Raw genomic sequence first — 15387 nt, forward strand, 5'->3', positions numbered from 1 at the left:
ATGATGTACTGCCAGCAAAGGGTTTAAACTTACTAGTATAAATAACCCATGATGTGACATCGATAACACGTGGAGCTGTGCTTTGAAGCTTGAAGTTCCACATATAGGGGAGCTAGTTCTAACTCGTCCTTGTTGTGGGTGGACGCGGATGAGTGGAAGACCCTCAATATCATTCGGTATTTATATTTGGCAAATTTATTCATTTTTGTAAAATATTGTCATGTCCCTTCTTCATGAAGTTTATTTTGTTGCTTTAAAGAAAATATCAAGATGGATAATGTTTGTCTTGAAATTTCCACACACACATACACACACAAGGATATATGCACTTAGGACTTGCTTTTGTGTCTGGTTTCTTTGTCATGTTGAGTCGACTATGAAGCACTTCATCATGAAATAGTATCCAATGATTGCCATATACTACTCTTTTTTTTAAATATTTGATGGTCTAAATCATAGGTTTTAAGAATGTAAACTAAATGGGAAATTAAGAATCAACTTGATCTAGTTCAACATTAATGTCATACATTTTATTTGTGTCATGGTTTTAGTCTCTTCTCTATTCTTGTGACAATCTCGCAGAACTTCTATATGTTCAGAAAATCGAGAAAGGATGAGAGGAGCAGATGGAAACAGTTGCTACCCTAGGATTGATTATACAATGTGTACACTCCTCTATTAATAAAAATAAAGGATATAAGGAGACATAACCCAACCTAGAACCCCAACATGCATTTTACACTCAAGCCTTTAGCACTTTTCATAGACATCTTGTCCTATATCACACAATTGTAGTTTACATATTCCATTAAGCACAGGCATAAAGGTGTCGATTTCACAAAGATTAGTACTTTGGTGCAAATGTCTATAATTTGCTTGGGTCAGACACCAATACAAGACAACTTATCAAAATATAGCTTTCCTTGGATGAAGTGATAATGAAAACGAGAGCTATGGTGCCATGAACAAGAGGTAAGGGCATGGTATGAGTAAAGGAATGAAGGCACACAAGAGCATGCTACCACATGGCAAGGAGGCATTATCCCACATGTCAGCAGTGGCAAACATTCCAAGTATGTGCTAAAAGGGAGGTCATTTTCATGCAATAATTTATGCAAGCTCTCAAGTCTCTTGTCTCAACTTTGTAACGTAATTGAACTTGAGTTCATGCTTACTTTGTTTAGCTCTTCATCATGTGTGCACTTATAATGCATCCACGTAGATTAGTTTTAGGCTTACTTTAGGTACTCATTTTTTAACATGATAGCAGAGGTACTCATGAATCCACCATAGATTAGTTTTAGGCATACCTGAGGTACACACGTTTTAACATGGTATCAGAGCCTAGGCTAGTCATGCCTTCTATTAAGGCATAGTGAGTGTGAGGGATTACGAGCATTCTTTATGTTTTTGAAACAGAGAGAGGGAGAGAGAGAGGGAGAGAGAGAGCGAGAGCGAGCGAGCGAGCGAGCGAGCGAGAGAGAGAGAGAGAGAGAGAGAGAGAGAGAGAGAGAGAGAGAGAGACCATTCTTTCCATTAAGAAAAGCATCTTTGATTCATTTGTAGGATCTTGAATCATAGGAAACTTTGTAAAGTTGCTACGTCTTCCTCCATTAGCTTAAGTCATCTCTTCATTTCTTGCTATCCAGTCATAGCATCTTTACTTGAATGCTTGGAATGAATCTCTTCCTCATGGGTTTCTTTCTATTTTACATGTTGCTAAAGTGACATTCTTGAAATTGCATTGTTGATTTTTAAAGTGACGTGTCTAAGAAATACCACCTACTCTTAATCCCTGAGTTTGAAAGTTGATGCATGAAAGAGACACAAATATATGACATTGCTTTGACAACCCTTGAGTCGAATAAGTGAGTGATTGTTTGATTTCTTGATTCAAGTTTGTAAGAAAACTTTGGGTCATCCACTGAGACTCAACACAGCTCCTATGCAAGACTACAAACAAGCAACAAACTAGCATACAAAAACCAACATGAAAGACCCTTGCGAGATGACAAACACCCTTAGAGTGATATTTATATTTATTCAATGAATTGTAATGACTAATTCCACATTTTTATAATAAAAGCTCTACTATTTTGACTTTTAGCTTTTATTACTCAAAATTTGGTCTTTAGTCCACTCTCTCCTATTCAAATCTCTTGGTCCAAGATTGTGAAGGTGCTTGTGCCATGTCATTGCTACCTCCTAGTTCCTCCTTGCCTTAGCTTGCTCCTCCCAATTCAAGCACCAATTCTTGCTCAAACACACTTCTCATTTGCTAAAAACTACTCTTAGACCATTCTCTGTATGGCTTCCTGACTCTTGGTGGGGGCCTTACAGGTACCTGAACACCTTCCCACGACCTCCTGTCTGCCTTGAACTTCTTTTGTTGCTCCTATCTGTGTTGGTCCTCCTTCGAGTCCTCCTCTCGCTGATGTCTAAAGCTTTGGCCTTTTTTGGGATGGGGCTTCCTCGAAGTCTGCTTTACCCTCCTCATGGTCACAAGGATCATCTCTGCGATGGGATGTATCTCCAGGAGAGGGAAGATGGTGCTCTTCCTGGCAGTCTGTTGGCCCTTAAGAAGCCTCTCTATGTCCTGAGGTTATCAAACACATTTTGTTCGATCTAGAGAGGGCTCTTATGGGGAGGGGAAGGCTGAGTTAGAGTTTTTTTTAACGTTTTATAAGGGCCCATCATGTTTTGACATCCCTTTTAATTACATTTAGGGTTTCACCATGGCCCCTGCCCCTGCCCTAACCCCTCCAAACCCCCCCACCGTCGTCGCCCTCCCCCCCCTTGCCCTCCCCCTACTTGCCCCACCCACACCCATCGCCCTCCCCCATACCTCCCATCCCCCCCTCCCCCACCCTTACTACCACTCCACCCCTCCCCTTGCCTTGCCCCATGCCCCTCCCTTCTCTCCCCCTCCACCATGTCCCCACTTTCCCCAATGTCGTGTGTACAAAAATTGTGGTCAAAATAAGCAAGATATTAAAGAGTGAGTACACAAATTGTGGTCAAAATAAGCAATATATTTATTTCATATTTGTATACAATTACACCATAGCTTCTGTTGGTGGTTGGACCCATCTGCTCCCTTCTCTCACTCTAGCTTGCAACCAACATGCGACTCAAAGTCCTTCCTAGTAAACATCTAAAAAACCAATCGAACATCTCATGTAATGCATTGCTGCGAGTGACACCACCACCATGCCTTGAGTTCTTGAAGTAGGCTACCTTGGCTCTATAGTGCGATTTCTCCATGCCTTGTGTATTCCAAATGGAAAAAGGACCCCAATTTTGTACAAACCATGGTCTGTGTGCATAGAGAATATGCTGCAAACATGATGAAAATCAAATCAGCAACAAAAACTGTTTATAAATCAAGTGCTAAATATTACAATGGTGCCAAGATTACCATGTAATGTGTAATGTGCGACTCCCCCCATGCTTTCACCATTAACTGCATAAACTCTTTCACAACCATCGTGAACCTTTCATAATAAATCTCATCAATTTGAACCTGGCGAAGCAATTTTATCAATGCATCTACCTTTGTCCATACTTTAGCTCTCATGTGGATGAGAAGCCTTATTGGTCGTGCATTCACACAATGCTTTCCAATATTCCCAAACCAAACTACTTTGAGACAATGTATGTTTGTCTTTGTTGAGATTGTGGTTTGATAGGAATCTCCTTGCTTTCCCTCCACCCATGAACACTTTTGTAGGAAGATTTTGTGTTGCCCCATACATTTTCTTATCCTCCTTAAGTTTGACACGTCCTCCATGGAATCCCATCTCTGATCATAACTTCTCAGCTTGTGCAATGCACTGTGCAGATACTTCTTGTGGAATTAAATTCCAAGCATAAACAAGATGCAAATACAACAACTTATCAAGTACGCGTAGTTCTGCGTGTAAAGTACATATGTGTACTCTCTCAAGTGGGATGGGCAAGATGGGATCCCACTTTAGATCCTTCTTGTCGTGATTGGGAGCTTGCATTTGGCTGCAAGATAGAATGCCATTCTCCCATTGTAAGCCAGCCTTTTGCTTACGTTGCGAACACATGCAATAAAGGCATGTGTTCATTGCATTTGCCCCTGTATCACAACCATGCAAGCACTTGAGGGTTTTCAAATCATCAACAAGATGCCATTCAACTTGAAAGGTTCCATGGCCATCGACTGTCAATGTTTGCCCTTCCTCTTATCTTTGGATGGTCGATGGGATTCGTGTTCTATCTAGAACCCACTTCAATGTCTCATGGCACTCTTTCAGAGTCTCAAATACTGCAAGCCACCATATATCTTTCTCTGATTGCACTAAGAAATCTTGCTCTACTTCTTCACCCCCTTGAACAAAGGCTAAGGCTTTATTCATAATGCAGATGCTGACTCTCTCTAACTTGTGTTCTTTCACCAATTGAGCTTCATCCATTTTGATGACAAATATGAGCTTTCCATTGCAATCTGTACAACAAAAGAGAAAAATCGTTAGGATAAACATGATATAGGAAATGAACTAAGTAAAGTGCAATGCTATAATGGATTTCCTCTTACCATCTTCTCTCATGCCATAGAATTTGACCATTGCTTGTTGCAGTTTCTCAACATCTAAGTAGACATTGTTGAAAGCATTCATCTCAAAGGTTTGCGAGCCAGATTTCTTTTTACTCTTCCAAGTCATTGTGCCCCTTACGCAATGGTACCCTCCAAGCATTTCTCTTGCACATTGGTTTGTTTCTCGCCATGCATGTCTCACAGACCAAGGTGTGGGTAGGGGCACTGTAGACTTCTTATACTTTCCCAAAATAGTAGACTTGAAAATTTTGAAAACAGATTTGTAAGCTTCACGACTTACACCGGCAGTATCACAAGTTGCAAGCATCTCCTTTGCATCCACAATATCCTTGAAGTCCTTCATCACCTCCTCAGTAACTTGCACACGTAGGTGCTTGTGTCTTGGGTCCCTTAGTATCACAATGACATCGCTTAACTTCAATAAACTAGCTAGAGCATATGAACAATCAATATCATCCCTGTCCATTCTTCCCATCACATCTTCCATGAAGTTCCTAAAGAAGAACACAATAAAAACTTAGTCACAAACAGTGTAGCACAAAAGAGTGTAATCTCATTGGAACATTTGATAACCAACCTTGTAGCCCGGACTCTCCTCTTTCTAGCACCACCAATGGGTGCCAATGCATCCACGTTTTGTAAGTACCTTCTTTTCCTCTCCTTCAATCCCAAAGGTGTTTCTTTCATCTTTTGCACTCGTTCTTCTGCCATCTCTCGTTCCTTCTCTATGGCTCATCGAACTTGATTGTATATAGATCTTTCCAAGCCTTTTTTGGACTCAACTAGCTTATAGAGTGACTCTTCTAATTTATGTCGCTCCAAGTCCAATGCATTTCGCTCCTAGTCCAATGCTTTGGCTTTATCATGAAGATCTTGGTTCTCCCTTTGAAGATCTTGCATAGAGTTATGCATTGCAACAATGGTGCTATTTCCTAAATGTGCTAGCATCTCTACTTGGGCTTTGCGCATCTCGCTTGCTTGCATAGCCATTGACTTAGCATTGTTTAACTGATTGCAAACAATAACCAAGCAACCCCGCATGTCCATTTCCAACAAACCGAACTAGCTCATGCATTGTATGGAAAGGAGGGCTCTTTTGGTTGGTAGGATCTAAAGGATATAAGGATTCTTCTACCCAAAGGTCGAGATGCTTCTTTCCTTGCGAATGAAGACTGTGGATTTTGGAAGCTCCCTTGACTACGTGTGCTTGCATATTCAGCCTCCAACTCTAAGTGAACCTAGTATTTGTTGGAGATGTCCTCGAATGGTGCCATGACTAAAGGAGTGTAGAGAAGGAGAAGGTGTGGAGATGCAAGCTTGAAGGAGCAGCACATAGGAAGAGGGAGGGCAAGGAGGAGGAGGGATGGAGGAGGGAGGACCAGTAGTTGAAGAGGAGAAAAGGGGGGTAGACCAACAGGTGTGGAGGGTGAGGAGGAGTAGGCATGGAGGAGGAGGGAGGAAGGAGGGAGGAGAAGGAGGGATGGGGGAGGAGGAGCAGTGATGGAGGAGGAGGGAGGGGGAGGGGAGAAGGAGCAGGCATGGAGGAGGGAGGGAGGGGAAGGGTAGGAGGAGGAGGCATGGAGGAGGGAGGGAGGGAGGGGGAGGAGGAGGAAGGGGGAGGAGGGAGTGAGGAGGGGGAGGGGGAGGGGAGGAGAGGGGAGGGGGAGGAGGGAGGGAGGGAGGGGGAGGAGGAGGGAGGGGGAGGAGGGAGTGAGGAGGGGGAGTGAGGGAGGGGGAGGGAGGAGGGGGAGGGAGGGAGGGAGGAGAGAGAAGGAGGGAGGGAATTCAAAATTCGAATTTTGAATTTTGAATTTTTTGGTTCCCAACTAGGAGTAAGAGTTGTGTAAGAGGTATAAGAGGTGGGGTCACTTTTGGGCTTAACCCACCTAAGTAAGGGGGGGTTAGGACTTTTTGGGACTACCTTGGCTCTTTCATTAGGACTAATCCATTTCTTAATCCATTCCTTATGAGGCCCTTTTGAGACCCCGATTCTCCCCTAATGACAATGGAGATCAATCACATGAACACATAAGTGAACTTGAACACTAAACCCCAAAGAGTGGGAGTGTCTTTCGATTGAGAGAGATTTATACATGTTGGTCTTTACACAATTCGTAGGAGACTTCTCGTGGGACCTCCTTTGTAGGAGACCTCCTAGGTAAGAGTCTCTACACTTTTTGGAGGAACCTCTTGGGTGGGACCTCTTTTGTAGAAGACCTCTTGGGTAAGAGGCTCTACACTTTTTGGAGGAGCCTCAAGGGTTGGAACCTCCTTTATAGGAGACCTCTTAGGTAAGAGTCTCTACACTTTTTGGAGAAACCTCAAGGGTAGGACCTCTTTTGTAGGAGACCTCTTGGGTGAGAGCTTAGTAAGAGTCTCTACACTTTTGTGGGGACCTCAAAAAGTGTATGCTTTTACTTACTCTCTCTCTCTCTCTCTCTCTCTCTCATTCTTATTTCTCTCTCTAGATCTTGATTTTGCAAGTATGATCGGATCTTTCCTAGAGAGGATTTTGGATATCCTCATCCTTTTGCAATCATTTGACCATCTATCAAGCTCAAGATGTTACAAGCAAAACTTTGTTGCGATGCTACACACACCACAGTCTCACTTTTGTTACTCTAGACTATGTTCTTGGCCCTTGCTGCTGCTACTGCCCACCACAGAGTAAACGACCTCTGATAGAACTCAAGCCTCTATTGGCTACATTCCAATGAGACTATTGTGGATTTTCCATGAGCCGTGCTAGTGAACTTATTACATAACACATATTTGGTCTTGTAATGGTTAGATATATAAGAGATTTGACGAGTAGAAATTGTAGGTTTTTCAAAACTTTTGGTAAGTTTTAAATCCTATCTTTTGGGAGTGGCTACAATGTTGCACTCTACAATATGGAATTATATTTCTATTGGCTCAGCGGGGTGATGTATGAGTCTCTCCAAGACTCAATCCCAAAGGAAATAATGCATAATTCCAAGATATTTCATGTGTGTGTGTGCATGTGTGTGTGTGTGTGCACGTGTGTGTGTGTGTGTGTCCTATCTATCTGTCTATCTATCTATCTATATACATAAAGTCTTGTTTTGACTTAATAATAAATCATCTACATATAAAAGTCCAATGGTAAGATCTTCACGTTAAACTTTATAGTAGATTGTATGAAATGCATTAGACTCAACTTATCCCAAATAAGAAAAATATTTATCAATTCAACTTAAAATAACTTCTACATGCTTGCTTTAATCCATAGAGACTTTTCTTGAGATTGCAAATCTAATACTTTTCTCCCTATTCAACGTATCCTAATGGTTATTGCATGTAGATTTCTTCATCTAAGTAGCCATTGAGAAAAGCTTTTTTGACATCAAGATAGTACACATTTCATTTGTGGTGGTGACTAGAGCTATCAAAAATCTAATGGACTCGGTCTTTTGCTGCTGGTGATAGTGTGATTGTCTCTTGTGTATTTGATCAATTCCATTCTAATTCTTCATCAAACGCTACATCTCTAGGGATGATAACCTTTTAATTGATGGGACCATACAATGTGTATGCTTTTCTCTCACTGCTCTAGCCAACCGTGATGCATTTACATGACTTTACAAGAATATGCTATGCATTTGAATATGTGGAAGGGCCTAATGTGTGGCTTATATCTAGTGAATGCCTCGTAAGGCATCATATCTTGAATTAGTTTAATTGAGAGATGATTAAGGAAGTCGGTTGTAGTGTGGATTTCTTATGCTCAATACTAATTTTGAAGATTCTTCTCATTGAGCATTGCTCTAACACTGTCTGCTAAAATCACTATTCTTCCCGTTGAATAGTATTTGCATGTTAATTTTCTTGAAATCCATTACTCTTGCAAATGTTTATGAATGTGGAAGACATGTATTCACCTCCTCTATTTGATTGAGAACTTTGACTTTTCCACATGCTGAGTTCTCTAACCTTAACTTTGAGTTCTTGAAACCCGGAAAAACTTTAGATTCCTTTAGAGAAAAGATTCTTACCAAGTAAAATTATTCATAGGGACTATGCCTTTCCTTTGAATTCAATTTTGTGTCTTATCTACAATGTAGATAACATTGTTGGATCCTTCTTATGGTCTGATTTCCCTTCAACAAGCACAATTATTCATAGGGACTATGCATTTTCCTTGAATAACATTCTTGGATCCTTCTAATGGTTTGATTTCTATGAACCATTCTGAATGCCTTGTCATATGGGATGATGCACCATTATCAATGTACCATGGGTAATGACTTACATGGCCAACATTATAACTGCATTTTGCTTTGCCATCACTGGCAGTCTTATGTATACCTCCAATCACAAGATACATTGTGTCAGGTTCATTGGGACATGACTCTGACTTTAATGTCCATCGTGGTGATTTCCTCTTCCACAAACATTTTGTGTATTGTCACTGGACCATACTTCCTTGGTCATATGGCTTCTTGTGGCAATGCCTTTCATAACGTCTAAGCTTGTGCTAGTGTTGCACTATACGTTTGACATGCTGATGGAAGCATTTCCTCTTCCTTGAAATCTCCCTCTATTTGAATGTTTTCCTCTTGGATGCTAATGCTGATAGCTATCGTGACTATGTGGATGCTTTAATATTAACGAAAACTTCTTTGAGATGTTTTATCTTTGCCTCTACCTTTGTTTGAGGAAAAACTTAGGCTTGTTTAAGGCAAATCTTAGGGATGTAGAGACTCATCTTCAACGGAATGGCTTTTGATACCATGAATAAATACGAAGAGGGAGAGGGAGTTTCCAATCCTTCTACCATTTTTGAACTCTTTTGTGTTAGTGCTACGCACATTATGAGCGTGATGCTAAGATGAATCCTCAACTAGGGTTCCTTTCCAATCCAAATTTTCCCTCCAAGATTTTGCCATTCCAAATTCCAATATTTTCCTTTGACATTTTATAAGATTTGGCCGAGGTACAAGTCTGCATTTATAGCCCATTCTTCTAGATCTTATTCACAATATGCATGCAAGCTTTATGCATGGTAGAAGCATGTTTTATACTATTTTTTATTTATGGGAAGCTTCGAATTGGGTTATTCAAAGTGACCAATGCCTTGTCATTGTACTCTTGGGATTTGAAAAGGCATATGATAAAGTAGATTGGATTCTTTTGCTTTCGATTCTCGAATGCATGGATGAAAGGGTTCTCTTCCTTATACAAATTATCATATAGCCAGGTGCACATCAGAGGATGAAGGGGTGAGAGATTTTAGATTTCCAGATCTGTATGTTAGGGATGCCCTCTTGCCCCTTTCTTGTATTTATTTGTGCATGAAGCAATGAGCACATTTTTGAGATCAAAGGTTAACATTGTTGAGCTGAGGCTTCCACTCAAATAGGATGAGGACTCTTGGATAGCGAGTTGGATGATAATATTGCTATTTTTTGGGATGCCAATGCACAAATATCATGTCTTTTAGGGAAAACTTGGATTTTTTTGGGTTGCAACAAGTGCACACATTAACTGGAACAAATCCAATGGCTTTTGGATTATTGATGAGGATACTCAGTCTAGGGGGCTGACATTGGTTTAATTTGGATCCCAGAGGGGTGTCCCTATCAAGTATCTAGGCTGCTAGGTCAGAGTGGGCATATCTCCATCGTAGCAATTTGCGCAACAAAACTTGACCTCGCTTCCAGGGTTGTGATTGTCAACCGAGTTTCGCTAGCCATGGCTTGGTTGATTTGTTCTTATTGGTGCCACTATAGGGACTGTATCACTTAGCTCAAAAGAACCCATACAGAATATCAGTTGTAGTGGTCTAGATAGTACGATAAACACTAGAGCCAGGATGGCTTGGGAGACTCTTATCCTACCCAAGTGGGAAGATGGTCTCAATATTTTAGATTTAGACCTACAGAGCAAATCTTTATTATGCAAGGTGTGCTCAAAGGACTCTTGCCGAGACAGGAACCTTGGAAGCATTTTTTCTTAAGGTGCATATAGCCCTGCACTCCTTCCAGTGGTGGAGGTTGGAAAGATAGTACCAAATGGATGGTACTTTAGCTCATCTCAGAGCTCCTTCCTCCCCTTTTATGGCTGCTATCCTAAAAGCTTGGGCTAGCTTCAGGAGTACCCTTCAGCAAGTCCCCCCTCCTCTTAAGAAAAGATTGATAGGTATCCTGTCATGTGGAATGATGGTATACTTGTTAACGAGCGTGTTAGACCCTTAGGTATCTCCCATTATATGCAGTGGGCTTCTTGGGAGAGAGATCCTACTTCCTCTGTAAGCTCATGGAGGATATTCAAATGCCTCCCACATGATTGTAGATTGGAGTTGATAAGTCATCTGAGAGGAAGTGCAAGAAGAATCCAGCATATTCATGCATCCATACCCTTGGACTTGGTTCTTCCAAGAGATAAGTTTCATTCTGAGGACACATGGCTAGGAGCCTTTACGAGATCAGGTATCCCAATCAAGTTTTGGGACTACGAGGATCAGATACGGATGCCTTGATTTTTGATATTCACTCTTGGGGCTAGTTTTCTAGATCGGTGGATGGTATTCTTTTGCACATTGCATTTTAGCCTATAAGGGTGGTAGGTCATGACCTCTTAAAGGAAATTTTGAAAAATCCTTGGTGTACCAAGTTATCCCTTTCCATTTCCCAACTTTTATCCCCTTTAGTAGTTTTTCAAGAACCACTTCATGTTATGGGCCTCCGACCCTAATAATATGCATGGCTATTATCCTATTGGGCCTTAGATTTAGCTTGCAATCTCTAGTTGTTCATTCCCCTTTTGTGGTAGTAGCTGGCAAACATAGCAAAGGGATTGTGTGTATCTTGCCAACTATCATGCTCCTTTGTAGGAATGTTGAAAGTCTTCTCTCCATCCTTGTGCAATGTGTCTTGGTAAAGTTTCAAATGTTGCAAGCACACTGTGTAGGCTGCTCATACATCTCAAATGTTGTAAGCATACCGTGTAGGCTGCTCATATATCTTTTAGGATTACAAGCCTACGGTCGGAGCTTAGCCACTAGTAGCTCTAGTGTTGTAGCTTATTTTGGATATTCTACAGTAGAGGGCTTCCTATGTGCCTAAAGACTTGGCTTAGATTGATCCAAGTAGAGCCGTACTTATTTGTCCATTCAAGGGAGGCTCTCTATGAGAGCTAAACAAAATAGCATAGTTCTTGCTATAAGATTATCCAAAGGTTGCATAGGAACATCTCAATTACCCCTCAGATCTTCTATTCATTTTGTATGAAAAGGCAACACTGTGGTCAACAAACATTCGAGCTAAAACTTACTCATGAGGTCATAGAGAAATAGCCCTACTATTCAACCCTCCTCCTGAGAAGTGGCGGAGACAAAAGGGGAGGAGTACCATAGTAAAGAGTAGTGGAGCTATTGGGCACCCAAGTTGGATAGATCTCCTTAGAGTGATGTCACACTTGTAGGAGGTTGTAGCCACATGCAAATGGAAGAGATGCAGACTCTCAAGTGCATTGGACCAACTACAATGCATTGCCGTTGCTGCTCATGCATCTCCACTAAAGGAGTAGTTGAAGGATGGGTATTTGGTGAATTACTTCTGCTTGTCCTTATTTCATGTAATGCAATTTTTATGATTGTTTCACAAAGGGGTGCCATCTCATGATAAGCCCCTAAGAGCCTTGTCACCACTTAGTTTACAAAAGCAATTCAATAGGTTGCAAATAAGCAATTTCATGCCAAAGCCTTTGACTTTGAGCATCGAGGTTGTTTCAACCCTCTTTGAAATGACAGGATCCCTATAAAAGGAGGGGTTCTTTGTTTCATCCCTCTTTCAAGGGAGGGGCTTGCCTTGGTTAGTGCTTCATTATGTCAATGAGGATGTAGAGAGATTGAGCTTATTGTACCATGTTTGGTTTTGTTTAATGTGCACTTACACCCATGAGACAAGACATCTCATCGAAAACTCTTTCATCCCACCTTATGTATTCTACACCAACGTGGTGAGCCATGAAACTTAGGCAGTGTCTCGGTATCTTCTGTTGTCGAGTATATGCATGGCATGGGAGCTCTTGTTAAGTCGAGCACTCACTAGTAATGGAATTTTAGTGTGGTGAGCTAGGAAAGTCCTACATCTTGGGTCCTGGTATCTAATACTAGAAGAGGGGGTCTAGAGGTGAGGTGGCACTGAATACATAAGGGTCACCCAACAAGGTACTGGGTCGACGGAGGCGATAGGGAAGTAATCTCCGGAGACCCGATGAAGGGGGGGGGGGGGGGTGTTAGAAAATGGAAGGAAAGGATGGGGAGAAAAGCGAAGGGTAAGTGAAAGTGTACCTCCCGAAGGAGCTCCCCAAAGAGGCTTGGTGGGTGGTAAGCATGAGAAGGGTAAGAGGAAGTTGGGGAGTTGGAAAAACCCCAGCCACAAATGCTTCAACCTCTCCTTCCTCACCCTTCTTCTTCTTCTTCTTCTTCTTCTTTAATTCTCGTTTGCCACCCTCTCTTTTGAGCTTCCACCCTCTCTCTCTTCTCAGCTATGGCTTCCTCCTCCCTTGGGCTCTCCACCTCTCTCTCTCTTCCCTTCTCCTCTCCTTCCTCTTGCCCACAATCCTCAGCCTCTTCGCCCTCCTCCCTCAAGCTTGCCTCTCCCCAGCTCTTGGGCTGCAAGCTCCCCCCCTCCTGCTCCTTCCCTCTCGCCTCTCTGTCCCCTCGCCTAAGCTCTCAGCAGCTCACCGTATGCAAGGTGCTCTTCCAATCAACTCTTACTCCTCCGTGTGTGTCTGAGAGAGAGAGAGAGGAGGGGCGGGAGGACGCGGATCAATTTCGATCTCTCCCACATTGCGTCCAAATGTGTTCCTTGGTGGCTTTCTTATCGATCCCAGGCGTAGGTGATTTTGATCTGCGGAGTCTTAACAATCTCGCTGTAGATGGAACTGCATATTACTGTCTACTACTTTTGCCCCCGAGCTCTACTCCAGCTGTAGATAAGTCGTTGCTGCTTTTCTATTACGACACTTGCTAGGTTGCATTTCTAAATTTTGGTTATGCGGAGATTGCATTCGTAGTAGAGGGCTTCTTGAACCTGCGCCTTGCAAAATTGCGCCAGACGACGGTGCTTGGCATTGTACCCTCACTGTTTTTGAGACGACTGTTCGATCTTGAATTTCTTTACATTACGTCCTTCCACATCCCTAGACATACGTCCATGCAGCCTTGACTTATTAGTTTGCAGCACTCTTGCAACATGGTAATCTGTTTCTATCGTACGTGCTGTGAAGATTGCTAACAGGATTTGATGCTCGACAAAAATAAAGTTTGTGCTCGTTTGGCGGGAGCAGGTCTCAAAAGGTGATGTAGCTCCACCATTTACACTCAAGGACCAGGACGGCAAAACGGTGTCTTTGTCAAAGTACAAAGGCAAACCAGTGGTGCTTTACTTTTATCCCGCAGATGAGACACCCGGTTGCACAAAGCAGGTTGACCCAATTTTTCATTCGACAGCGTAATTGGCCTTGCATTTCCCCTCCTTCGGATATTACTACAGTCCTGATGCGCCGTCTCTTGGTACTCAGGCCTGTGCATTCCGAGATTCTTATGAGAAATTCAAGAAAGCAGGAGCTGAGGTCATTGGAGTAAGCGGTGACAGTCCTGAATCTCACAAGGTAAGTCTTCTCCGTCGTGGGTGCTGTTGTGAAGTTTCCCCATGGTGAAAAAATCTGTGTATTCTGAAGCGGTTCTTCTCATGTCATCTTATGGGTGCTGATGCTGCTGACGAAAAAGCATATGAGTCATGGATAGCTTCTACATCCTAATCTAAATTCCTACCCGGAGTCCTAACCATCTTTGTGATCAGAGTTTCGCCAAGAAGTACCGTTTGCCATTCACTCTACTGAGCGATGAGGGCAACAAGCTTCGCAAGGACTGGGGCATTCCTGGTGATTTCTTTGGCTCCCTTCCCGGGCGACAGACTTACGTCATTGACAAGAAAGGGGTGGTGCAACTGATTTTCAACAACCAGTTTCAGCCTGAGAAGCATGTGGACGAGACTCTCAAGATTCTGCAGAGCATGTAGCTTGCTCATCTATGTCAGCTAGTAGAGCAGCTATCTTGTAAAGTGCTGAGGACATTGCTACTGGAAGGTGCAGCTCAGTTCATAACAGCCAATTTTCCAACGAACTTTACTTGAGCTGAGACTGGTTGCCACACCGTCCGTGTGATCTCTTATAACAATTTTGAGCGACATTGGCACCAAGCTTTTCTTCCCTGTACTGTAAAATATTGCCCTTCTCTGTAAGAGAGGAATCTGCTTATGTTGTTTCTCTCCTAAGTTTATGTGAGCTTTTCAAAGAGGATATTTTCTTCTATATGGATGATTTTACAAGTTTAATCTTGCTTGAATGCAAATCTGATGGCCAAGATAGATATTAGTTCGTAAAGGGAAAACTCTTATTGTGTCTGATCAATCTGTTGCTAGCAATGCAGTATGCTTGGATTGTTCCTCGAAATGGCCGGCTGAAGTTTTTCCTTACAACGTCTCACCGTTTTTAATTACCAACATGTGCACCATTAGGGTCATGTTAAGTGGTCAGCCCATTTTGCATGAATCTGTATATTTAAGCAATACAATTATGAGAGTGTTATATCGTACTAAATTGTGGACGTCACTTGGTAAGGGTTTTATTTCAATCATGAATCGCTCTCAAGCAGGAATTTTGCACAACAATATCCACATGACTTGAGCAAATATTGACAATAATTTTTTGCCATATTCTTCCAAATGAGTGTGTGCGTGCGAATGTCTGTGCACGTGCGCATGCGTGTG

General features: G+C 42.2%; 1 protein-coding gene across 1 annotated transcript; it reads left to right on the forward strand.

Moving 5' to 3' along the window:
- Positions 1 to 12997: 12997 nt before the first annotated feature.
- On the forward strand, positions 12998 to 14958 carry PRXQ (Thioredoxin superfamily protein). The gene is made up of 4 exons (XM_087401650.1): positions 12998 to 13308; positions 13904 to 14041; positions 14138 to 14227; positions 14419 to 14958. The coding sequence occupies exons 1-4, from the start codon at positions 13102 to 13104 to the stop codon at positions 14635 to 14637; spliced, it is 654 nt and encodes a 217-aa protein (XP_087257776.1). The 5' UTR covers positions 12998 to 13101; the 3' UTR covers positions 14638 to 14958.
- Positions 14959 to 15387: the final 429 nt, after the last annotated feature.

This window comes from Dipteris shenzhenensis, chromosome 30 (genome assembly GCF_047967505.1).
Source record: "Dipteris shenzhenensis isolate YYH24624 ecotype China chromosome 30, Dip_SZ_1.0, whole genome shotgun sequence".
Lineage (NCBI taxonomy): Eukaryota > Viridiplantae > Streptophyta > Polypodiopsida > Gleicheniales > Dipteridaceae > Dipteris > Dipteris shenzhenensis.